At 36.2% G+C, this 27,879-nt stretch overlaps 1 protein-coding gene across 1 annotated transcript; it reads left to right on the forward strand.

The window, feature by feature from the left end:
• The first annotated feature begins 616 nt into the window (after positions 1-616).
• On the forward strand, positions 617-27,659 carry ASIC5 (acid sensing ion channel subunit family member 5). Its single transcript, XM_039218737.1, has 10 exons — positions 617-656; positions 3,797-4,103; positions 9,390-9,627; positions 11,270-11,395; positions 13,966-14,115; positions 15,046-15,193; positions 17,646-17,702; positions 20,101-20,269; positions 24,789-24,880; positions 27,469-27,659. The coding sequence occupies exons 1-10, from the start codon at positions 617-619 to the stop codon at positions 27,657-27,659; spliced, it is 1,518 nt and encodes a 505-aa protein (XP_039074668.1).
• The last annotated feature ends 220 nt before the right edge of the window (positions 27,660-27,879 follow it).

A 27,879-nucleotide genomic window follows, 5' to 3' on the forward strand; every position in this document is an offset into this window, starting at 1 on the left:
TTTCTCAAAAATGTTAATATGGACAAATAACTCACCTTTGTGCTTGATTGAATTTGTATGCTTTCAGCAATCATTACTTCTTGGGGAGAAAGTTTCTAATGTTTTATTTTGTTATTTTCATTTATTACTATTTCTGTTTAAAACAGCTTCATCTGCTACTAGGAAAGTCACTTCAGCGAGGAAAAGGCATCTTTACCCCCAAAATTTCATTTCAACTGTATTTTGATTAAAAGTGGTAGAGAGAGGTAGAGAGGAAAGCTAGGGATAGTCTCTTCCACTGCACGTGTCACCGACGTTGGTCAGGGGTGATTAGAAAACCACAGATAACTATCGAGATTGTCTCTTTAATTCCGAGAAAAAGATTTCCTAATTATATATTTTGGTTTCTCTCTCTGGTGGCCTCTCATCAGTCCATAAATACCCATAGCTGGTTCTGCCAGCATTTTTGGTTTGCAGATTATGTGTTTTATGAGGCAAAACATAGCAACACAAACATTTATATTGCCCCCCTGTTTTACAGCCTCAACTGCTGTATTTTATATAAAGGCCACAAAATGAACATGGTTACGGATGAAAATTAGATATACGTCAAGGACTCCACATGCTGAAGTTGAGAATGGAGCAGACTGAGACACCAAAAGCATATGCTGAGAAAGGTGAGTAAGGCGTGAACTCCTGAAAACAGTTACCATTTTCATTCCCACAGGCTAAAAATTAGCAAAGGGAAAGGGAGTTTATTTTTTTCATTTGGGATATTTGATTTCCGGTATTACTTGGATATAAGAGAGTTTTGTTACGTTAGGAATGAAGTAATTTGTATGAGGGAGTCGAATAAAAATAGTTGTGAAATATCACTGTATGCTAGAATCTACTTTTTGGTTTTATTTTGTTCAGATTGTTGTTGTTGTTGTTTATATTGATCTTGCACCTACAAATTGTTTTTTTTTTAATACAGAAAACCTTGTTTGATGTTCTTTAAAATGTTTCTATAAAGATCAGTATTCAATGCGAGGACCACTTGCCAAAATTCCATACTGTTTACTTGAGTCAGAAAAGTAAGATATTTGCTTTGTCTTTCAGGCTGGGGTGTCATTTATTAACCAATTTTAACTTTCCTCACAGGAATATTTCACCTTGTTTCTTCACTATTCATGCACAATAATAATTACTTACAAAACTATTTTAAAGCCTTAGCAAATAATTAAGAATGTTCCAGTAAAACCAAAGCAATTGTCAAGGAGTAGATCTATTTTAAATTTTATTTTTTTATTATTTTTTTAATGTTTTATTTATTTCTAGGAGAGAGAGAGAGACAGCGTGAGCAGGGGAGGGCCAGAGAGAGAGGGAGTCACAGACTGAAACAGGCTCCAGGCTCTGAGCTGGCAGTCAGCACAGAGCCCGACGCGGGGCTCGAACCCACGAACCGCAAGATCATGACCTAAGCGAAAGTCGGACGCCCAACCGACTAAGCCACCCAGGCGCCCCGGAGTAGATCTATTTTAAACATGTTGACAGATAAACCTGAAAACGTCGATTTTTCAGGGTATGCTTGCAACTGGCAGTACTCTACTTGGCCAGTTACTAATTACTAGATTGTTCTTCCCCTTCTAACTGCTTTGGGCCCTAGATTAGGAAAGGTTCCAGAAGCCTGGAAACTGAGTTGTCCTTCTGTGAGAGTTCGTTCTTTGTGATTGTAAACTGATAGCTAAGAGCATTATTAATTTATTTTGCTAGAAGATAACAATGATAGCTTTTTCTTTTTCTTTCTTTCTTTCTTTTTTTTTTTTTTTTAGAGAGAGAGATCACTAGTAGGGAGAGGGGCAGATGGAGAAAGAGAATCTTTTTGTTTTTAATGTTTATTTTTGTGAAAGAGAGAGAACGAACAGATGAGGGGCAGAGAGAGAGGGAGACACAGAATCCAAAGCAGGCTCCAGGCTCTGAGCTGTCCGCACAGAGCCTGATGTGGGGCTTGAACCCATCAACCATGAGATCATGACCTGAGCCAAAATTGGACGCTGAACCAACTGAGCCACCCAGGCGCCCTACAATAGTTTTTCTTATTTCTGATTTTGCCCTGGGACTGGGCCAGTTACTTTCTATATACATTGCCTAATTCAGTATTAAAATCAACACTATGTGTGACTATTGTAAGTATTTGCCTAAAGTTAGGCTAATCAGATTAATACATAATTTTCTGCTTGGTGTCTAGTCTGTAAAATAATCATACTATAATTTATAATTGTGTCCTAAGACTTTGCAAATAAAATGGAGTCCCTTAGAAAACGTTTATAAGTACCTTTTATACATCAAGATGTAAGCTCAGCTAATTGACTGTGACCCATGAAGTATTAAGTAGTGATTTAATGATAAGCCACACTTGAAACCTTTTAGAAACAAATGAATGCTGATCAGTTGAAAGAAACAATACTTCTTGAATTGAAGCAAAGGATATAAGTCAATTCACTTCACTGTAAGCATTTCTGAGGCCATTTAGAACTCATTTCTTAAATGAGAATTTTAGAAAATGTTTAGATAATGTTTAAAACCCCCCAAATATTTAGCCATCTGCCACATCACTAGTAAATTAGCAGAATAATAAAAATAGGTAGTACTAATTGGGTACATGGTTCAGATATGTGCCCAGCCACCCCCAGGCGTTATCTTATTTAATACAACAAGCTCATGAGGCAAACGCTGTTCTCCCATCTGATGGAAGAGGAACCAAATACTAGAAAGATTATGAAACTTGGCAGTTTCTGAACAGTCACCCAGGTTATAAGAGGCAAGGCCTGACCAGGAATCTGCTATTTCTATTTCAAAGGCCACATCATCCTCTGACTATATTGCAGACTTCCTTCAGCAAAGAAATTCTCCATGTCTTCAACAGAAAGAAAAACACAGACTAAACCAGCAGAAGATTCTGAATATGTTATATATTGCCAGGAAAAATTTAGGGCCACATTTACTAGCCCTTATCAATCAGTATAAATAAACATGAGTTGATTTATTCCTGATAGTATTGAAAAAACTCCCTTTCTGAACAGGTTGAAAATAGATTGCTTAACTGATAACACGATTTAAAATTTTCTGACTCAATTAACCAACTGAAGTAAGATAGATTTGTTTTGAAACCTGTGAAGCTACAGAAGTGATGTTCAGCCACACATATGTTACTGTGGGACTATGATTGATTGAAGACCAATTAAAAGTTAAAGATGAACGATTGCTTTTTAACCCTACTTATGACTCTCAGAAGAATCAGCCTGATTTTGCTCAAGACATCTAAGGGACTTTGTGATTCTTCAGAGAGAAATTGTATTTAAAAAAAAAAATTTAATGTTTATTTTTGAGAGAGAGACTGAGTGTGAGCAGGGGTAGGAGAGGGACAGAGAGAGAGGGAGACACAGAATCCGAAGCAGGTTCCAGGCTCCGAGCTGTCAGCACGGTACCTGATGTGGGGCTCAAACTCACGAACTGTGAGATCATGACCTGAACCAAAGTCAGATGCTTAACTGACTGAGCCACCCAGGTGCCCCAAGAAATTGAATTTTAAAAATGAGAGCTAACTTTTGAAAGATTATGAGTTGTAAGCATCCCATTCAATTCGACCTATGTAATCAACATTTCTACTTCTTAATTCCTAAGGAAACCACGTCACTCAAGATGGATTTTAAGTATGTATGTATTACACATGAAAAGGATAACCTGTTCAAACTTCTTTGAGTTGTATGTTTCACAGGTTGCATTAAGGTTTTCTTACTCATTACTTTTGTTTAATTATTTTGTTCAACTTAAGGACTCTTGGAAAAGATAAAGCTATGCCTTTCAAAGAAACCGCTGCCATCTCCCAGTGACCGAAAGAAGTTCGACCATGACTTTGCCATCTCCACTTCCTTCCATGGGGTACACAATATTGTTCGCAACCAGAGCAAAATTCGCAAGCTGATCTGGTTGGTGGTGGTCCTGGGCTCAGTCTCACTCGTGGTATGGCAGATCTATAGTCGCTTGGTCAACTACTTCACGTGGCCCACCACGACGTCCATAGAGGTTCAGTATGTGGAGAAGATTGAGTTCCCAGCTGTGACATTTTGTAATTTAAACAGGTAAAAATTACTCTTTATTAGTAATAAGTCTCCATAATTTTGCTAGTGTAACTTTGCTTATATAACTGACATTGGGCTTTATTATGTGACATTTAATGTATATAAAACCTGTGAAGTTCTTAAATTATACTTAAATACCCAAATTGACGAGGACTAAGGAGCTTATTTGATTTCTTCTTTAAAGATTCTTTCTTTCCTTTCCACCATTATTTACTAGGCACCGCACCAAATCCTGTGGTTGGATAAATATAAAAGTCTAGATCTTTGCACTTAAAAAGTTTGTTAATTAGGAAAAAAGAAAGAAACATAAACAGTCAGAATGCAATATGTATGGTAATTGTGCAATACTATAAAGGTATGTGCAGGGGCTCGGAAAGCATAGGGGACAGTCTCTGTCTGGGGTGTCACTGAAGTCTGAGTATCAAGGATGCCGAGGCAGTTTCTAGGCAGATGAGGAAGAACGTGAAGAGGGAGCCACTGTGCAAAACTAGTATGGAGACAGGAAATGTTCCGATATGTACATGACGAGACCTTTAATGTAACCAAGGCAGGGCCAGCGTCATGGATGTGCAGCTCTGTGCAGTCACACAGGGTCCTAAGCTCAGAATAGCCTTGCACTTGACGTAAGACTGCACTGTTCTTGAGTCCTAAACTACAACTCCCTCCAGAAAACAGCAATTCAATGACTGTATCAAGTCTCCTGTATGAGGGCAGCTGTCCCCATGAGCGCTTCCAGGAAAAGTCCTGTAATTGCTGATGGATGAGCCTGAAAGAGCACATGTAGGGTTTACCTGAGAGAAGGGGAGGGTGATTTCCTTAAGATCCACCACAGACCACTACTTGATCATGGACAAGTCATTTAATCTTCTTAGCTTCTATTCTGTATATGTAAAATGGTATAATATTATCGACACATTTCCTGTTACATTAGATGAGGTAATGCATACACCATTTTGTCTCATCTCTTGTCTTCCTTGGACAGGTGTTCAATATATATTAGATATTACAGTACGCATGTGTGACTGTTAGATATGTGTCAAGGTGTGTGTCCAAGTCCTAAAGAGCAAAAGCAAATCAATCCCACCCACCAAAGATTTTCATTACTACTGTCTCATACTATGTGAAGTGATCTGTGTTCTAACACAAGCAAAGGTTGGTTGAAGATATCTGCTGGTAAAATAAAATGCATATACTATTTTGAGAATGGCAGTGTGAGGAATTTCATAGATCCACCCCCCAGAGAAATAACCGTACCTGGTAAAAAAAAATAATTAAAAAAAAATGTAACCATTGACAGGTAAATCTCCAAAATATACAACACCCCCCCAAACCCCACAAAACGTAACAACCCAGTTAAAAAATGTACTAAGGACTTGAGTAGACATGTCTTCAAGGACAACATACAAATGGCGAAAAAATGGAAAAAAATGCTCACCATCACTCATCGTCAGAGAAATGCAAATAAACACAATTAGATATCACCTATCACAATTGATCACACCTGTCAAGATGGCTATTGTCACAAAATAAAAACAAACAAACAAACAAACAAAAAACAAAGACAGCGAGTGTTGGCGAGGATGTGAACAAATTGGAATCTTTGCACACTGTCCGTGGGCATGTACAAGGGAACATCAACTAGGAAAATAGTTTGGACGCTTCCCAAAAAATTAAGATTTATCATACGGTCCAGCAGGTTCACTTCTAAGTATGTATCCAAAGGAATTTAAAACAAGATCTCAAAGAAATACTAACACTCCCATACTGACTGAAACTATTCATAATACTGAATATGTAGTAGCACTGTAATGTCCCATTGATAGAAAAATGGATAAAGAAAATGTGGTATGGGCATACACTGAAATATTAGCCAGCCTTAAAAAGAAGGAAGTTCTGCAGTATGAAACAACACAGATAAACCTTGAAGACACGATGCTAACTGAAATAAGCCAGTCACAGAAAGGCAAATACTATATTATTCCTCTTATATGATGTCTCTGAAATAGTCAAATTCATTGAATCAAAGAGTGGAATGGTGATGGCCAAGGACGGGAAGTGGAAATGGGGAGTTAGTAATCAACATGCATAAAGCTTCAGTTATACCAGATAAATAGGTTTTAGAGATCTGCTATGCCACATTGCACATATAATCAACAATATAACATTGTATACTTAAATTTGTTAAGAGAATAGATCCAATGTTAAGTGTTCCTACCACATAAAATCAAGTTTTTAAAAAATTATTAACAAAAAAGAGAAAATCATTATATCTACCACAATGATTAGAATATAATATGGGACGCCTGGGTCACTCAGTTGGTTAAGCATCTGACTTTGGCTCAGGTCATCATCTCGTGGTTCGTGAGTTCAAGTCCCGCATTGGAATCGGTGCTGACAGCTCAGAGTCTGGAGCCTGCTTCAGATTCTATGTCTCTCTCTCTGCTCTTCCCTCAATCATGCCCCTTTTCTGTCTCTCAAAAATAAATAAACATTAAAAAAAGACATGTTAAGAGATTTTAAATAAAAGATAAATGCATGACTCTTATACAGATATAAAATGAACACATGTCAAAGATTTTATTTTAGTGAGAGATCTGGTAAGATATTAAAATTGGCTCATAGGAGATCCAACCAGCAGACATTCTTTCCCCTTTTTCTTCTCCATAAAATGATCTGCAAAATACACATTTCTTGTTAGTACATAGTAGACTTACATCTGTTTTGGTAGAATTAGATGAAGGGCTAAGTCAGGGAATCACCCTGGACATCAGATGAAGCATATACATTTGGGTTACATAACCTGAGGATGTGTAGTGAGAGCCATTAATCCACACAAGAAGGACAGATTTGTTAGCTGGCTATCACTTATTAACTTGTTTAAACAAATCAATGCATTTTTATTATATTTTCTTTTGTTAGCCTCTATCCAGTGTATGTTAAATAAGAGAGTAAGACACACTCAAACTAAGCAAGGTTTCTGAAAGATTAGACTCTGGAAGGTTTTGAAATTTGAATTAAAGTTGATAATAAACTCAGACCAAGACACTTTGGTTTTATGCTGAACAATATGTCTCACTTTTTTTTTTTTTTTTACTTTCTTTGTTCCAAATAGTGTTAGACTTTATTCATTAAGTTTAGTTCATCTACCTAAATTGCCCTCATGGTCTCAACTATTATTATGTGATACAGAACATTTTAAAAGAATATTTTAAAATGCCTTCCCCTTTACTCCTTTTACCTATTGTATTCATACCTCCTACGCGTCTGATAATGCCTTCATTTCTCTGCATAATCATTTTGCAAAGAAACTAGTGAAAAACATGTGAAATAATATTGATGCTTAGCCTGGATAGGAACCCCAAAACCATAGGGCATTGGAGCCGACCCCTGGGATGCAGTTATTATTCAGAGTGCAGAAAGCTGAAGGAAGTTGAAGGTCCATACCACAGGTCTAACACTGTTACTCTCCCCCAAATCCTCTGTAAGTGGAGACTGCTAACTCCTCAAAGATTACTACAAACTCTTCTGACCAAGAAAAGCAAGGTTGTTGGGTCTAGTACAGTTAAGTAGAATACCACCATGAGTTAACTGTGTTTTTAAGGGAAGAGGAAGTCACAGGAGGCTAGGTATAGGATTCTAGAACCTAGGCTGGTGGAGTTAAGACAGGCCATTCAAGGGTCAAAGCTGAGTAAGTAAGATACTCTATTAGGACCCAGCCATTAACGCAGTTTCTCTTCTCTAAAAGGATGTTTGTTGGCTTGGGTTTATATTTTATTTTCTATGTTTTGTTTTGTGTGTGTTCTACCTCAACTGAGAAAGGGTTTAATGTGGCTTATATGAGAAAGCAAAAGCATATAAAATATTTGAAAGGGACGATAAAATATAAAATCTGGGCCATAAAGGAAGTCCAGGAATACGGTTACATACACACCACATGGCTCTGTGCACTTAACCGAAAGTGGACACACATTTCATTCTATACTTTCGCGCAGTGAATTTGAATGGAGTGTGTCTGTTCGGTTTCGAGATTTATAATATTCCAAAATATGAAAATATCAGTCACATTTTGCAAAAAATATAAGATACACATTTAAACAAGCAAACATAAGCCGGAAGTTGCTCAGCAGAATAACAGAATTACAAAGTACTTATTGCGGTTAGGACAAATAGATTACTTCTGCTCTAGTGGCCAGGAAAATACTTTGACAATCCATGAGGCATTTATTTAATGAATGTTTACCTACTTCTCACTGCATTCTAGGCACTCTTCTAAATTTTTTTAGGAAAAATAACTTAATCATCAAAAGCATTTTGAGGTAGGTTTTTTAATATACACCAATTTTACAAGAGAAGAAACTGAGTCACAGTGAGAGGAAGAAGTTGGCTAAGTCATACCATTAAGTGGCTGTAACAACCAGGGCTCAATTGGATTAAAAGGAGCACTGTGAGTGACACAGAATAAGGGATTTATTCTGGGGATAAAATCTACTAGACGTAGGGGCTGGTTAAGTAGTCTTTGTAAGTCTCTTGCCTCTGTTTCTAGCACTGGGCTTGAAGTCAGAAACATCAGCAGTCAGAAAGGAAGACAGATATGAAATGAAGGAAACAAACACAAACTAGAAATGTGTGTCCCTCTTTTTCACAACCCCTGATCTCAGTAGTGCAGGAGACTTGCAGGAGAAGCTGGCACCTGCTCCATGTTGTACTGTTACTTGACCCAAGATCTGAAGAAGCTTGAGGAGGCCAGGGAGCTCCTAGTTGCTGTCCCATACCAACAAGTGGTGTCAGGAGATCTACAACAATATGTGTACGAGACCGAAGCTCCTACCCTACAATGAACTCAGATTGTAACCAGATAAATCCAAGGAAGAAGATGTTGGAAACAGTTCCAGCATAGCCACATGGGCACAGTTCAAAGCCACAACAATGACAGAGCTGGGATTTGAACCCAGGAAATCTGGCCCTTAAGTCTATGTTTTTAGCGTCCTCGCATTCCCATTCTCTTTATGTTGGGTCTTGAAGATACATTAGGATGTATCCAGATCAAGGTCTGGAAAGTATTCTAGGTAAATGAAAATATAGGTACAAACGCAAGGTAAGTTGCAGAATGTGACAATTGCAGGATGTGACCTCTCAGGGATTCAATTTTCCTCGAATGTATTATGAATGAAGGATAATGTAGCAGATAAGCTTGAGAGGCTCATAGGGTCCAGATGTTTGGTGTCTGTCTCCTAGATAATCGAAAGTTTTTGCTATTCTAAACATTGCCTTTATTTCTACTAATAGGTTCCAAACAGATGCGGCAGCCAAATTTAGTATTATCTTTCTCTTATGGAATATTGTATCCAGAATCCTCCATCTTCAGGAAATCAGGTCCAATTATACTGGCTTTAAAGACACTATTGATTTTCTTGCAAGTTATCAAAACTTCAGCATTACAGAGTTTGTAAAAAAAAATGGTTTTTATCTCAACAGTAGCACTTTGTTGGAATGTGACTTTTTTGGAAAACCATGTGGCCCACAGGTAATGGTTTGATATTTCTTCCGATATTATCGACATAATAAACTACCGCACTGTACTGTTTCACACTGAGATAAAGTTTACTTTTGTGGGAATCAATCTAAACTTGCTCAAGGATTGTATTTCGTTAGCTGAGCCTTAGACATCAAGGGATGTAGAATACACATGAGACATATTTCTTTCCTCAAGTAGTTTAGAGAAGAAAAGCTAGAGAACAGAAATTTTTAATTACCTTTATTGAAGGATAATCTTTCCAGAAGAAAAACAATTTTCACCCAAGGGGATATTTTAATTTTTCCCTTTCTTCAATAAGTTATTCCAAGATAGCATTTTTATTATCATTAAGGAGCCAACTTTCGGGGTTTTTTGTTTTTTGTTTTTGTTTGTTTTTGTTTTTTTGCTTGTGGGCTATAGAAAATGAGTAGGCATTAGCATTTGACTGTGAACATTATATATAATTCTCTGATCACTCATAACATCCTGTTTTTATCTTTTATAGAATTAATCTACACTTAAGATAAAGTGTCAGATATACCTGAAAACAACTAGCAAAGTCACTTTGACATCCGTTTCTTGTATCAGCAATTCTGTAACATGTGTTGTCAAGTGATTCTAAGTAAACTTTACAAATTCATGATTCTGGAACACAATTTCTTATCCTTTTGGTAGCCTTCTTTAGTACACAGAAAACACAGGGGTCGGGGGAAGCCTGACAGACATTTGACAGAGAGGAATCCCTGCTCTACTCTTCATTTTGAAAGGAATTTCTTCTGTGTTGCTTGTTATTTACCAACCAACATATTTCAACTTGTCACCAAAGAATTTTATAGTAGACATGTAGTAGGATTCTTTCAGTTTTAAATTACAGAAAACCCGTCTCTGGCCACTAAAGAGTAAGAGGAATGAATTGGTTTAATCAACAGGGAACTTGTTAAGAGTAGGACTAGCTGTGGGGAAGGCTCCACCAAGAAACTTTGACAACGTATTAACGTTCTCTCTATCTCATGACTCACGTTGGCTTTTTCCTGTGTGAGGTTTCCCCTCTCAGAGCCATGGTGATTATGGCAACTCTAGCCTCTCATCATCATAGGCTAATACTCCCGTATTCTCTTAGTAATTCCATGAAAGACTGAATAGTTCTTCTTGGGACGCATGTCAATTCCTAAACCAATCACCGAAGTGAGAGAGTAGAATATTTAGATGGACCCAGTGTTCGTCATTTGGGCATCTCTGTAGCAGGGGTGGTTTAAAGAGAAAGATCATCAAAAAAGCAGAGCGATGTGACCACCTGCCCCAATATAGCAGCAAAGGTGTGGCTCCTCGAAGAGAGGATCTGAGAGCCTTCTCCATAGGTAAAAATATATGTTTCCATGAATCCTTACTAAACACAAAACAAAGTTTTAAATGTTCTTAAAACATGCTTATTTACATATTAAAATGTCTCACTTAGATAATCACATACAAAAAAAATAAAATTTAGTATTGAACACAAACCAGAATCACCACATTATTTAATCTCTCTGATCTTTCTGGATTATCATTTAGAGATCTGATTTAAAAAAAAAAGTTAGAGCAATTTAAACTTCCGAAAGTGACCAAAATATCCAACTGATTGTATTTTATTTGGTTTATTTTCATATTGGAGGACTTTGCACATGTCTTCACTGAATATGGAAATTGTTTTACTTTTAATCATGGTGAAAATATTCAAGCAAGGAAAAAAGTGAGTGTCTCTGGAAGAGGATTAAGCTTGCTCTTCAATGTCAATCAGGTACTAAATTTTCTTAAACCTACCCAGGGGTCAAGGCAAACAAGAATGATCAAAGGACCTGATCAAAACATTTCCCCCTGTCATATTGTACCCATGGGTTGGATAGTATTTCTGTTTTTGTTTATCTAGCCTGGAGTCCCATGTATGCAAATATTGATCTCTACTATTAAAAATTCGGTATTGAGAGGTACAACCTGGACATTTTTAGCTATGCTGCTGTTAGTTTTGTGACTCCAGAAATGCTTGTGATGCAAAATAAGGAAACCAGAGGTTTCTAAATCACAATGTATGTAGTTAATTTAAGATGACTTTATGTACTTTAATTATATTTTTAGATTTTTATGTAAATAAGGTAATATGTTTTGGAAAGAAGTCATGCATGCACTTTTAGCAAACCATGGAAACTAGAGCCTGAAGGATAATTATAAAAATACTTGCTATCAAAATAATGTTGTATAAATTGATTTTGCCTAAACCTAGCTTCTGTAAATTGGTAATTGATCCAAGAAGTCTAAGTGTTTAAGCCTGAAAGGCAGATGTCCAGATTCCTAAGAAATTTGATAGATGTCAGCCTCAAGGTTATCTGGTATAGCTCACACCCAAGGTTAATTCTTAAGTTTTATCTTACATAACTCCTTCTAGTATTACACATTTAGAAGTAATCTACTTTATTGTGGTTTTATAAATGAAGAATCCGAAATGCTCATAAATTAAGTGTCTAAAACCACACAATTAATGACAAAGTTGGGAAATGAATCTAGTTTCCCCAAGTCCCATTGAACTATCCTGCCTCCCAATCCAAGTGAATGGGGCTATGGGCTACTTGCAAAGAATTTTTCTTAAGGTTTATTTCATAACTTCCTCTTGTATTTCATTCAAGATACTTTTTGTTCAAACACGGTGCTGCACAGTATAATGCATGTATATATATTTGATCATATCTTTATACTGTATTTGCTTGTATAATATTTGATTAATATTTCCATGTGATTTCAATACTGGTCATATGGTCAGTTCAATTATTATATTATGAATTATACAAGCTGGAATTTCCCAAATATTTTTAGGATACAATTAAAATCTGCAAATGCAATGCAGTATTCCATAAGTTAATGGCTCTTAAATACTTGTCCAGACTAGCCAGTTGAGTGTTTCTTGAAGTCATAAGAGACCCAAGAGAAATAGGGTCCTGAGTTACCCATGGAATATTAAGCATGTTCATTAGATGTAATTACATATACAGTTGACCTATTCACAGGAAAAATCATCATATTCTCAAGCCCATTCTTTCTCCTTATAACCTAAAATTACAACTACAGGCAGTCTCCAACTTCACATGTCTCCACTTACAATTTTTCAACTTTACAATGGTGCATTAGTGATATGCATTCAGTCAAAGTCATACTTCGAATTTTAAATTTAGATCTGTTCCTGGGTGAATGATATGTCGTATGAGACTCTCATGACGCTGGGAAGCAGTAGCTCCTAGCCAGCCGTGCAATTACTGGCATAAATAACTGATATGCTTCCAACCATTCTGTACCAATACAACCATTCTGTTTCTCACTCTTAGTTCCATATTCTATCAATTTCGTGAGATACTCAACATTTTATTATGAAAAAAGCTTTGAGTTAGATGATTTTGCCCAGCTGTGGACTAAAGTGAGTGCTCTAAGCATGTTTAAGGTAGGCTAGGTTAAGCTGTGATGCTCAGTAAGTTAGGAGTATTAAGTGCATTTTTGATTTATGGTATTTTCACCTTACAATGGGTTTATCAGGATCTAATCTCATTGTAAGTCAAGGAAGATCTTTAATAACAAAACCACCAGAAGTTTCTTATTTTTTTTTCATCTGGCCTAAGATTTATAGAAGAGCACTGGCGTTATTATTATTTTTAATGTTTTATCTATTTCTGAGAGAGAGAGAGAGAGAGAAGAGGGCAGGGTGAGAGAGAGAAGGAGACACAGAATCTGAAGCAGGCTCCAGGCTCTGAGCTAGCTGTCAGCACAGAGCCTGACATAGGGCTCGAACCCACAAACCATGATATCATGACCTGAGCCAAAGTCGGACATTTAACTGACTGAGCCACCCAGAAGCCCCAGAGCACTGGTATTAAAGAACTAGTGTTAAGTCTTCACTCTTAGGAGGAAATGAATATCAATTTTATATAAGGCCAGAGATTTTAATTGCAAAGAGAAGAGAGGAGCCCCAAATGATTTCCTAAAATCAATGAAGCAAAGAGAACACTCAAGGAAGAAGCAACTAAAAGGCAACAAGGTGAAGAGAGGCCCCTAAGAAATCAGATGATTAACAGTCATGATATTTACTATGGCATTCATCTAAGGCAAAAAGTAATCTATGGAAACTGTTAACACCTTGACATGTGATTCAACCATGAAAAATATGTCTTAAGGCATTTAATTTTCAGTTTTTATATAAAAGTTGAACAGTGATATGAAATACTTGGTTTTAAGTAAGTCAAATTCTACCACGAGATAATATAACTAATTCTTAAACTTGTGTAGAATTGATATCAATTTGTAACTTGGGAAAATTGATTTTTGTTTCAGGAGGAATTTACTGATGACCCAGCCCTTGGGTTTGTTGATGCTGGAATCATCTTTGTTATCCATTCACCAAAGAAGGTGCCCCAGATTGATGGTTTAGGCTTGTCGTCACCTGTGGGAATGCATGCACGGGTGACAATCCGCCAAGTCAAGGTAAATAATATTCGCAAGGTGTAGAGTCTGAGAGAATCAGGTAAGGTAGTAAATGTATATACACATAAAGAATACTTCCACTAGAAACCCTTTTCTGCCATGCTCTTAGAAGACCTCTGGAAATTCCATAGTTTCATTTCAGTTTCTCTTCCATTACTAAGAGGTAAGTATTTAGCAGAAACAGTCAATTCACATGTACAACATAAGTGAAAGCTGGGAAACCCGGCTAATTCAAGGTAATTTTAAATTTCATTAGAGATGGAAAGGATCAGTAAATATGAAGAGACTCCTAAGTTGCTGAACTGTGTGTTTTCTCAATGGGATGTTCTGAAAAGAAGAAAAATAACTGGGAAGAGTAGGAATTTTTGGAGTCAGACATGTTTGGCAGATTTCCATTGGCCAGCTCTTGCTCTGCAATTTCCCTAATTAACTTCCTGAAATTCCATCTCCTTTCTCTGATAAAGATAATTATTTTTCTTGGTTTTATGATGTCTAAGTGAAATAACATAAAGAAAATACTTACATACTGCCTGGCACTATAATAAGTACTCAATAAAGGATATTTGTTTTGCTTATGATTTTGGTTGCTATTTTGTGGGTGGGTTAATTAATATGCTAACATATTATTTCCATTACTGATGCTATTTTTTCTTATATGAATTAATTTTTAGAGCAGTCTGTCTGATTTTATTAATTCACTACAGGTACAGAGCATTTGGGATATGTGTTAAAGGGCCTCTGTTTTATCTACCTGCGGGGATTCACGTTAATAGAGCAGGCAAAATAGGCAAATGCAGTCAACTAAAAAAACAAAAGAATCAAAGAGATCTGAGAAAAAAGCAAAAATGTGTATTAGCTTCTTTTCTGGGATAGAAATGTCTGGATTGACTCAGATAAACCTCCTGAGCCAGGTGTTTATTTTGTCTCAAGACAGTCCACCAAGAATACCCCTGGGGAGAATGCAACCCTAACATCAAGCTACAGAATTTTAGTACCTACAGCACTTCTGGTTGCTTGAAGGAATGCAAGGCTCATCACATACAAGAACAATGTGGATGTTTACCTTTTCTGCTTCCTGGTAAATAATGACAAATTTTCCTTATTTAATAATTCCTATTTAATTTGAGCCACAGGAAATGAATATTCCAGAAAATTGTTTTCCATTCTCATGAAATTCTTTGCCAGAAATTCAATCATTTGACAAACACAACCTCAACTGACAGGTATTAAATCATGGAGTCATAGTGGAGATTTCTGGAAAAGAAAAGAAAATTGAACCAATCTCCAATTCTTCTTTTGAGGATGTGAAACTGGGTACTCTTAAAGATCCAAAACTGATCATCACAGTTTTCTCAATTTGAAAGAAAAATTAGATCATCTATATAAATCTTAATCAACCCCAAATATTTCATTGTTGGGAAATTCTTTTCTTTGTACTTAGAAAAACAGCCCAGGTGCCCTTTGCATAGAATTTGGAACATTTCCAAAGCCATGGATATTGGAAGCAAGCACTGAACGATGTGGTAGAGCAGGGTAGATAAGAGCTAGACTCTGACCCAGGCTGTTCATCTCAGCGACACCATTTCTCCTCTGTGTGACCTTCCACCAAACCTCTGTACCTCCTATTAGCTGCAAAGAATAAAATAGTATCCTACCTTATGGGATGTCAGTAAAGATGAAAGGATATATAAGTAGCTTGAAACAGCACTGGTTATTTTTATTCAGATTTGCCTCATCCCCTTTCTCCAGTAAATTTATAAAGAAGTGTAGAGTGCAATAAAGGTAATACCAGCTTGGCTCTTTAAATTTGCTGCAATGGCCCATCTCTCTCTCTCTCTCTCTCTCTCTCTCTCTCTCTCTCTCACACACACACACACACACACACACACACATTGCTGCTCACACATAGATATACTAATGTTACCTCTGCTCTTATTGACAGTGGTTCCTACTTGACAAACTGCTTCTTAGGAATTTTAAGAATCATCACTTCCTTCTTTCAAGAATTCTGATTGTTGGTGTCTGGCCCCTCCAAAGCTGCCGTTCTGTAAAAACTGCTAATGCTGGATCTGATTCGTCATTCGTAATTATCTTTCCAAAGTTTCTGGGGGGAAAATCTGAATTGATAGATGAACCATAATGTTTAAAATTTAAAGACAATTACTTCTTACAAGTCACAAACTGGAAGATAAATATGAACCAAGAACTAGACAAAATGAAATATAAAACACAAAGCATGGCATTTGTGGAAACTTTGGCATATCGTATGTGCTTTCAAAATGATATCTTATTTGGTTTGATCCTCACATATCTATCTATATTTACCTATAGATGAAGACATTAAAATGTACAAACACTAAATGAAGCAGCGAAAGTACCCCTACGAACAACATGCTGAGCCAGCCCCCCAAATCAGCTTCTCACATATATATTGCTTCCAAAAGTCATTGCTCTTTGAAATGAGAAAAATATCGTTGGAAGAAGCCAGGCACACTTTGGGAATGAGAGGCTCTTTTATTAGTTTAGTGCTGGAAGTACATTTTTGTTCTTTATACTTCTTTCATTTCCTTTACAAAGAGCACTTCCTCATAGATAGCCAAATAGATCTACAGACTGAAGTTGACAATCCCTTTTGGTTATTTTCAAGATCATTGACTAAACATGGAAGCTAACCCCAGAGACGCAGGGGAGACAGCAGGAGACGATCAGCTATGTTAAGGGGCAATCACTAAAGCTTCCGAATCAGCCTGGAATTAATCCCAGCTCTGCTACATACTGATTTTACAGTTTCTCTCAATGTCCACAGCCAATGATTAACAATATTGGTCCTTATTCGCCCCATACTACTGCTAGAAAGGCAACACACCAGGTGTGCGAGTGTGTACGTATATGTTTAAGTCATATGTGAATGTTGTAATCATATGTAAGTTTAAATCATATGTAAATACGTAAGTGTCAAATCACTAAATTATACACCTGAAACAAATATTACATTGCATGTTAACTAACTGGAACTAAGATAAAAGCTTATTTTTTAAGTATTCTATATGCTATGCATCCTCCAATATCATAAAAAAATCAATCAATCAATCAACGGAGAGAAGGAGCAAAACAGAAGGTGAGCAAAATGAACCAAGCTCAGTTTCTCTACAAATGCTTGGACAAGCCACTTTCTGAACCTGAGTTTCTTATTTATAAAAATGATGATTCCCCCATTACAGGTTTACTGTAGGAACAAACAAGATGATAAATGAGAGAATAATTTTAAATTTCAAAGCTATGTTTTAAAACATTATTTCCACTTAACATGACCTTACATGATATAGATAGAGGAAAAGAAACATGGAAATAAACAAAAACATGACTATTTTCCTCCCAATGTACATTCACTTTAGATATTAGCATGCTTTCATAGTTTGTTGTTGTTCTTGTTGTTTTGCAAACAAGAGGGATGAAAATGGTATTTTTGTCATTATGTCACTTATTTCATGTAATGTAAAGTCTCTATGTTTACACTTATTATTTTTAAGGAAATGGGATAGAGTGTGACCTACAAAAGTTTTACGACTGTGTTTCACCTACACTTGGTAAGTGGTTTAATTTATTTCTTTATTCTCATGATTTATATGAAAGTTGCTCAGAGTGATACAGGACATTAAATCATACTATGACTAGTCCAGAAATGAAACATAATAGAGACTGTAAAGAGGAACTTTTTCAATGTTTTTTAAAATTTAGAACAGTAGTTTATATAGATATAGACAGTAAAACAAAACAAAGCCTTCTGAATTCAAGATGCATGTGAGTTAAAGATATTTATTGACCTGTGCTTTTGGGTGGCTCAAGGGGTTAAGTGTCTGACTTCAGTTCAGGTCATGATCTCATGGTTTGTGGGTTCAAGCTCCAAATCAGGTTCTTCTGTGCTGACAACTCAGAGCCTGGAGCCTACTTCGGATTCTGTGTGTGTCTCCCTCTTTCTTCCCCTCCCCCACTTGCATGCTCTGTTTCTGTCTCTCTCTCTTTGTCTCTCTCAAAAATAAATAGACATTAAAAAAAAAACATTCTTATGAAAAGAATATTCAGTGACTAACAGCAAGAGAGCTTTGATTTTTATTTTTCTTTTTTTAAAAAAAGCTTATTTATTTTGAGAGAGGGAGGGAGCATGAGCAGAGGAGAGGCAGAGAGAGAAAATCCCAAGCAGGTACTGTGCTGTTAGTGCAGAGCTTTATCTCACTAACTGTGAGATCCTGACATGAGCTGAGATCAAGAGTCAGATGCTTAACTGAATGAGCCACTCAGGCCCTTGATTTTTATTTCTAAATTTTGTGTTTTTTTAATTTTATAGTTTTGTATGATCAAAATAGCTCTTTTCTCTTGTTACATAAATAAAGCATGCTTGTTCTGACTAGTTGAAACATTACAGAATAAAAAAGACCCTTGTGGAAATCAGTACAAGTTGCATCACTCTGAGAATTATTATCATTATTTAGGTGACCATCCTCTCATTTATTCATTTCATTATACATGCATTATATATATATGCATATACAAATTTTTATGCAAATGAGATCAACACCATACATGCCACCTTTACTGGAGACAACTTCTTTATAAGCAACATTTTTTTTTTTTGCTTTTATCTTATCTCCCAACCAGTGTTAACACTCTAGTATGTATATATTTTTCCACATAAATCAGTTCATATTTATGATGTTAAATCATTGTTCTTTTAATTAAAATAGAATAATAGTCTATAAAACTTGCTGTTCTATCCCATTGTGGAAATATCTCCAGGACACCAAGAGTAGAATAAATAGTTTCTTTTCCATTGTTGTAAAATATTTCATGGAATGGATATGGGTAGAAGGGATCTTATCTATTATTTAATATCTTTCAAGTTGAATATGGAGAAGTAAAATTATTGACCAGTAGAGTTAGGACTGACGTTGTCAAGTTTCTTATGATTTCCTATCCCTGATGGGGGCTGGAGAGAAAGTTTGAGAAAACAAATCATGCATGTAGTTCTTCAGGGAGCGTGGAGGTGTAATGGGCTACACAGAAAAATGTGTGCTTATGAGAGTATGTGCCTGTGAGTGGATGCATGTGCGTGAATAGAAGGAAAAGGTGGTGTTTATTACCAGAATAAAGAACTAGAGGAAGCAAGCAAAAGTCATGTTCTGAAGAAGTATCAAAGTTAAATTCTGGGAAATAAACTCAATGTTTGCCATTAATCAAGAAGTCTTGGTGAACAAAAGGTTTACAAGAACAAAGAGTTGCAGTAGCAAAACTACAGGGAAGAACAGGGAAGGAATATTTAGCCAGAGTGAAGAGCAGGGAGATTGGCCACCAGGATGTGGTCTAAAGGAAAGCTGGAGACAAACACAAACACCACCTCCTGCTAGGGAGTTTTCATGGATATATTTGCATAGATGGCCTGATTGCTCCACCGAGATCAAGAGAAGACAGAGAACCTCGGTGGATGATTCAGAAGTCACTAGGTCCACAGCTGCAATAGAATCTGAACACCCAAACCATGTATTTCACACTGTTAGAACTTGAGATAAACCCAAGGATTAGCGTACTTCAAACCCGAGTCACTGGCTTTCAGGATCATGTTTCAAAGTTCCTCTCAAAGTGATATAAGGTCACACAAACAACTTTCCATCTTTCTCCTGTCCAAATGCATACCATTTCATGGAAATAAGCCCAAAGGATTTCTAGAAAAAAAACTTATTTCTTACAAAGAACAGAATCCAGTGACTCAATAAATTTAAAAGATGTTTCATATTCTGTCTCCTTTGCTCTATTTATATATATATTTATTTATATAAAAATATAAACACCATTTGTTAAGACAGTGATGGTAGAAATTGTTAACCACTTTTTTAGCATTGAAAATGAAATGATAAAATTTTAAAAAGCTCTGCCCTCCCAAATGTGAAATAGACCCCTTTTCTAAATATCCTGTCCTGATTTTCATTTCAGACTACATCGAAGTTAAAGGATTATGTACCATGGGAAAACATAATTCCAGCTGTCCTGTTCCTTGTGAAGAAACTGAATACCCTGCTACTATTTCTTATTCTACTTTTCCAAGTCAAAAAGCTTTGAAATATCTTTCCAAGAAGTTAAATCAAAGTCAGGAATATATCAGGTAATCTTTTTCAGTCTTATAAATTATTTGAAATTAGCACGAATATTTTGTTTACTCAAAACTCTTAAAGGCCGAGAAAACAAAATTCTGATCAATTGTGAATTGTTCTGTTTCAATTTGATAATATTTCAAGTAAAAATGGTGTGAAATTGTTTTATGCAAAATCAATCCATTTCCCTTTTTAAAAATTTTTTTTCAGTATTTATTTATTTTTGAGAGGGAGAGGGGCAGAAAAAGAGGAAGACACAGAATCTGACAAGCTCTGAGCTGTCAGCACATAGCCCAATGCAGGGCTCAAACCCATGAACCGTGAGATCATGACCTGACCCGAAGTCAGATGCTTAACCGACTGAGCCACCCAGGTGCTCCTCCATTCCCCTTAATACAGCACTCATACTCAAGCAACTGGAAGCATGTATTTGGTGTTTTGTAAATGCAAAATACACTCAATTTTTTGGGTGATCTCTTTACCATTATTAAAATTGAGATATGTTAGTGACAATTGTGCCTCCCCTGACACAAACAAATATTCTTGGACTTAAATCCCAAACAATTTCGTTATCTTCATGAGGCATAGATTCAATGAGAGCCAAACTACTAGGCAAGTCACCTGCCTGAGAGAAGTCAAGTAAATATCACACTATTTTTGTAAGGGATGAATTTATCTCTTCTCGAAAACACAGATGGATAAGGATTGGAATGGTTATGAGGTTTGTGCTTAGGAAATTAAACAGTATTATCAGTGTACATGCAAATTAGGAGCACAATGGAGGGCAAAAAGATTGCAGTATTGCTAAAATTACTGGACTTCCAAGACAACTTTATTATTTCCTTCACTTTGGCAACTGTTTTATTATTTGTAAATATGGCAGGACCTCCTGATTATCTATTTAAATAAAATACATTCTCCTGTTACCCTGGGTTAAACCAATGGAAATTAAGTAAACATATTAGTGATATATTTTGAATTAAGTATATTTGGGAATATTGATTTCTAACTGAACAATTAAGAGAGTGATTTACAGCCATGTTCCTTAGATATATTAGAGACACCACATAATTCCAGGAAACATTGCTAATAGGATTCATTCTTATTATTGCCATCTGAAAATCATTAGGTGGCTGGTTTCTACCTCAGCTTATAAACAAACAGGTTAATAGTTACCCCTTTGTTCATTGGTTTCATCTTCAATTTGTTCCTTTATTTCTTCATTTTACAAATATATAATAAGCACCTACTCTGTGTCAGGATTTGGGGTGTTCTAGGCATTAAGGCTACCTCAGTGAACAAAAAAATAAAAACCCTGACTTGTTGCACTTATTTCCACTGGGGTGAAGATGAACAATAAATATATATAGTCATATCAGATGGTACTAAGTGCTGTAGGGAGAAAGGAAGCAGAAAATGGACCTGAGGAAGCCAGAGTCAGGGAGAGTTGTTCTCAGGGTTGAGGACTGTGGTCAAGTAAGATCTTCCTGGGAAGGTGGCAGTTGGGCAAAGAGCTAAACCAGTGGTTCTCAAGCTTTTTGATCTCAAGGTCCCTTTGCATTCTTAGAAGTTACTGAAGAGTCCAATAAGCTTTTGTTTGTGTGAATTGTATCAATAGTTGCCATATTGGAAATTTAAACTATGAAAATGTTATTTATGAATTCATTTAAAATAATAATAAAAATGTACTATATGGCAATATTATATAAAGGATTTTTACAAGCAATAACTATTTTTGGAGACAAAAAATTTAGGAAGCAGAGCAGTATTGTTTTAGAATATTGTAAATTTCTTCAGTGTCTGGCTTAATAGAAGACTGTTGGATTTTCATTTTTGCATTTAATCTGTTGGTTTATGTTACTTTGGTTGAAGAATGTGAAGAAAACCTTGGGTCAAACAGATATGTAGGAAGCAGAAATATTTTAATAGAATATTTCTATTCTATTAAATAGAAAGACAGACATATTTTAATAGTCTTTGTGGATATGTGGATATATTTTCTTTGATAACACATCAAAACTCAAGAAGCGAAGTGAAGTGAACATTTCCTTAAATGTTCATTATAATATGTATCTTGTAGGTGGCCCCATGGGGAGTGGAATTAAATCTCTACTCAAAATTTGATTTGGATGTTGGGACTCATGATGCCACACTCGCATCAGGGGGTATGAAAAAACTTCCATCATATAATGAGACATTCTGAGAAGTCTCTGGGGTCTCCCAAGCAGATCCTCTGTTGGCTTGAGGGAACGAGAAGAGGCAACCGCCTTTGCCTTTCATTGTGGTTATGAAGCAGGACCTGGCTGAGAGATCCCAAAGGTTTGACTTTGCCTAGGTACCAAAGGAGAAAGTGCATGGGCTTTCCTATCAGCTTATCTCTTATGGGATAGGAAGAGGGAAAGGTGGCATTGGAAAGCTGTCGTTTGAAACTCATGAAACATCAAAACGTTTCAATGGAGTTTTTATACTTAAATATATTAATATCTATTGGTCTTGTATGTTCAATGGATCTTTCATCCATGAATGATTTTGAACATTGTTTCTTGGTCATTGGAAAAATCCTCAGGGTGACTGGGTGGCTCAGTCAGTTAAGCATCAGAGTCTTGATTTCAGCTCAGGTCATGATCTCACAGTTTGTGGGATTGAACCCAGCATCAGGCCCCATGCTGATAGTGAACATGCTCTCTCTCCTTCTTTCTCTTCCCCTCCCCCACTCATGCTCTCTTTCTCTCTCTCTCAAAATAAATAAATAAACGTTAAAAAAAGAAAAAAAAGAAAAATTCTCTGAGTTGTTGAGATCTTCCAAATATTGATTCATTTTGCTATATAATATATATTTCATTTTAATATCACTATCAGAAAAGTCTAAAAATTGGGGAGTTGTCAAGCTCATTATAGCAGACACAAATTCTCCAAAATTCTGTCACACAAAAACCTATCAGCTATTGAAGCAACAAGTCATTGTGTTCATTTCTTAGGGAACCCCTAAGCATCTGTGACCACACTTTGAAAACTACTTATCTAAAAGAGATATAAGAATTAGCCTTGATAATAAATGGTAAAAGAACACTCCAGAAAGGAGGGAAAATCAAATGCAGAGAAAGATCCTAAACCAACAGCATGCCTCATATATGGATAGATCCACAATGGAGGTTGGTTTGGCAGGAAGCAGTATAAACAATGACCAATGTTGGTAGGGCATGAGTTGAGAAAGTTCAAAGTGAGGGGGTAGGTGGCAGAGATAGGGCCACAGAGGAGTTTTACTTAGAGTATACTAGGAAGTACCTGGAGAGTTTTGAGCAAAAGAGTGATAGGATTTGCTAGTTGCAGAAATATTATTTTGATTATTGTGTGAAGAAAATAGGATACGTAGATATTGTGGTGAAATAGATTAAAGTTGGAAGTGGAAAGACCAATCAGGAAGCTATTGGAAAAATCTGGGTGAGATGGATTCTGTATATATTTTGAAGGTAAAGCAAATATTTATAGATTGATTTGGCTGTGCACTGGTAATACATTATAAATGAGTCAATATCAAGAGTTTGGCTTGGAAAATATTCAATTTGAAATACCCATTGAACATCCAAAGAAAAATACCATGATGCAACCTGATATGTCACTGAAGTTCAAAGTAAGATCTGAGCTGGAGACAGAGTGTGAAGGCATCCAAGGCTATATGAAGAGATATTTTAAAATAATTTTTATTCACTTTGGTCTCAAATAAAGATTTCTAGAAGACACTAAGATTAATATATTAATGATATAGATGACTGCCATTTACTGAACACCAAGTATATACTAGATTTTGTGCCAATTCTTTGCACACATTATTTAATTTCTCCTCACATAGCTCTAAAATCCCGACTTTAGGGTCACCTGCATGGCTCAGCTGGTTGAGTTTCTGACTTTGGATGAGGTCATGATCTTGTGGTCTGTGAGTTCGAGCCCTGCATCAGGCTTTGTGCTGACAGCTCAGAGCCTGCAGCTTACTTTGGATTCTGGGACTCCCTCTCTTCTGTCCCTCCCCCGACTTGCACTCTGTCTCTGTCTCTGTCTCTCTCTTTCAAAAATAAAAATAAGCATTAAAAATAATAAATCAAATCAAATCAAATATCAACTCTAAAATCCCCACTACAGATGAGGAAGCCAAGGTTCTGGAAACCCATGTGGTTTCTTCAGGATCACACAGTAACAGAAGACAAAACTAAGATTTGAATTCAAATTAGACACATACTTAAATGTTTGTAAATACTCCAGTCTACTCAAGAGATATTTACATTTAATGTCTTTTTCCAATTTTCTCAGGAATAAGACATAGAAAAATGAATGGATCTGAGGGAAAATTTCTTCTCCCTAAATACCAACATGGCAAGAGCACCTTCCAAATGTAACAAGCTATTCTGATTACAGTACTGTGTTTAATTCAACATTAAATGATCTCTGAATTAAAAATGAATGTTAATTTCATCAAATAAGGATTAAAAGCAGTGCTCACAATCTGAGCTAGATTAACTCTGTTTTTATCTCCAGGGAGAATCTTGTGAACATTGAAATAAACTACAGTGACTTAAACTATAAGATAACTCAGCAGCAAAAAGCAGTGAGTGTGTCTGAATTACTTGGTAAGTGTTAATTTAGTTGTTCTTCAATTTCTAAGAAATTTTCTATCAGATTTTTTTTTTCCTTTTGTACTTACGGTTTTAGCTTATCAACAGAGAAGTGATAGTGCCACTCTTTGTCATTTATTTATTTTTAAAAAAATTTTTAATGTCTTATTTATTTCTGAGAGAGAGAGACAGTGTGAGCAGGGGAGGGTCAGAGAGAGAGAGAGGGAGATACAGAATCTGAAACAGGCTCCAGGCTCTGAGCTGGCTGTCAGCACAGAACCCGGACACAGGGCTCAAAACCAACGGAGCCACCCAGGCACTCCTCTTAGTCTGTCATTTAAATCTGACACTTTCCCTCTCCCTAAACACACCTCCAGCGAACCTCACACCAGATTTCACAAAGAGAAGGCTGACATTCATATTCAAATTCAGCATCTTACTTTCCTTTCAGACACCCACCTTCCTCCCCCTCACCCCCCAGCAACTGACTACTGTAGAGTGCTTCAACAACCCTACTTCTGAGTAGATCAAGCTCTCAGATATTCTCCCAGAACTCCACCCAGACTGGAGTGAAAAGAAGAGACTGAGCGAGTAAAATTTAATCTTTTTGTTTTTCATTTTTATTATTTATTTCTTTATTATATAATTTATTGTCAAGTTAGCTAACATATAGGGTACACAGTGTGCTCTTGGCTTTGAGAGTAGATTCCTATGATTCGCCACTTACTAAAACACCCAGTGCTCATCCCAACAAGTGCCCTCCTCAATGCTCATTACCCATTTTCCCTGCCCCCCCCCACCCCACTCTCTTCCATCTTTAGTTTGTTCTCTGTATTTTAAAAAGTCTGTTATGGTTTGCTTCCCTATCTGTTTTTTTTCTTATCCTTCCCTCTTGGTCTTCTGTGAAATTTCTCAACTTTCACATATGAGTGAAAATATATGATATCTGTCTTACACTGACTGACTTAATTTCATTTAGCATAATACCCTCCAGTTCCATCTACATCGGTGCAACTAGCAAGATTTCATTCTTTTTCATTGCCAAGTAGTATTCTATTCTCTCTATATATAAAATAAAAGAATAGAAGTAGTGGCATATATATATATGTATGTGTATATATATATACCACTACTTCTTTATCCATTTGTCAGTTGATGGACATTTGGGCTCTTTCCATAATTTTGCTATTGTTGATAGAGCTGCTGTAACATTGGGTGCCCCCATGAATCAGCACTCAAATAAAATTCAGTCTTTACAATCATTGTCCACGTCCTTAACAAATTTAATTGCTGATTTCCTAGGTCTTATTGCATATTTAGAGGAAGTCATGTAGGAGACAGTAGAGAGTATCAGTCAGGCAAAATAACAGCAATCACACAAGAGCAACTAAGACCTTAAATGGGGAGGAAATATACAAATTTCTCAAAGGTCCAGGGGCAACCTTAGATTTCATTACCAAACTTTACAAAAAAGTAGCATGATCCTAAGAATGGTCCAAGGCAATGAGAAAAAGATTAATAGTGTAATGTATTTAAGAAGTCAGTGCTACAAGGGCGCCTGGGTGGCTCAGGCGGTTAAGAGACGGACTTCAGCTCTGGTCGTGATCTCACAGTTCATGGGTTTGAGCAATGCATAAGGCTCCATGCTGACAACTCAGAGCCAGGAACCTGCTTCAGATTCTGTGTCTCCTTCTCTCCCTGTTCCTCGCCGACTCATGCTCTCTCAAAAATAATAAATGAACATAAAAGTTTTTTTAAATAATTAAAAAAAAAGTCAGTGCTACAATAGCCAAATTCATAGAGACAGAAAGTTGGATGGTGGTTGCCAGGGGCTGGAGGAGTGGAAGACTGGAAAGATTTTTTAATGGGTACAGAGTTTCAGTTAGGAGGATGAAAAGGTTCTGGAGATGGACGGCGGTGATGGCTGCACCACAGTGGGGATGTACTTAGTGCCACAGAACTATATGCTTAAAATCCATTAAAATGGTGAGTTTTGTGTTACATTTTACCACAAAGAAAGCACAAACAATAAAGACAAATATTTACATTTTAAAAAGTTTTTAAAGAGAAGGCAATACTGTGTTAACATATTTTAGTTAGATGAAATATTACAAATGCTTAAAAATAAATAGTGTGGACACTGGAATTCACAAATTGCTTCAAAAATTGTTTCTGGAAAACATCATCATTCAATGAAATCATCTGAATGTTATATTTCTGTTCATTTAGCACATGGAAATGGATTCGTAATCGTCTAGGATGTTTTATTAATTTGTCTAGATTTAGTATCTTCCAAAATCTTTGAGTTATATTTGGGAAACAGATTTTATAATGGTTTTCTCTCTCTCTCTCTCTCAAGTCATCACTTGGTTCTTTCTCTATAACTGTCTCCTTGTTGAGATGATTTACATAAATATTAAGATATTATTAATTTCTATTACTTTATTTATACCAATCCTAAAATAATACAAGTAATTCATTTTCATGTAATATCAACTATGGTTAACCTATTAGTGTCAAATCATTTAAATTCTAGTAATGTTTGATTTGCTTTTTATAAAAGAAACATTATGTATTCAATTTCATCATTGGCTTTATTACAGCAGATCTTGGTGGTCAACTGGGCCTATTTTGTGGGGCCAGCATGATTACAATTATAGAAATTATTGAATATATATTCACCAATTTCTACTGGATATGCATTTTATTCTTGCTGAAGATACCTGAAATGACCCAGGGGTCTCCTCCACCCCAGCATCATCTGAGGAAGAGAAGTCACATTGAAGAGTGCTGATGTTCATGTAGGACAAAAGCTTTTGCTTTTCTCTCCATAATACTTTCAAATTTATTCATGACTAATCCATTGCTATGTAACTTTATCTTACATTTGGGGGATTCAATAAAAGCCACTGTAGGTATCTATGTCTTTATAAATCTTTATCTCTGTCTATATTCATATATATATATATATACATTAACTTATTTCAATCATAGTAATATATACATAGAGAGAG

Source organism: Hyaena hyaena, unplaced genomic scaffold, assembly GCF_003009895.1.
Source record: "Hyaena hyaena isolate Hyena2069 unplaced genomic scaffold, ASM300989v1 scaffold_773, whole genome shotgun sequence".
NCBI classification, from domain to species: domain Eukaryota; kingdom Metazoa; phylum Chordata; class Mammalia; order Carnivora; family Hyaenidae; genus Hyaena; species Hyaena hyaena.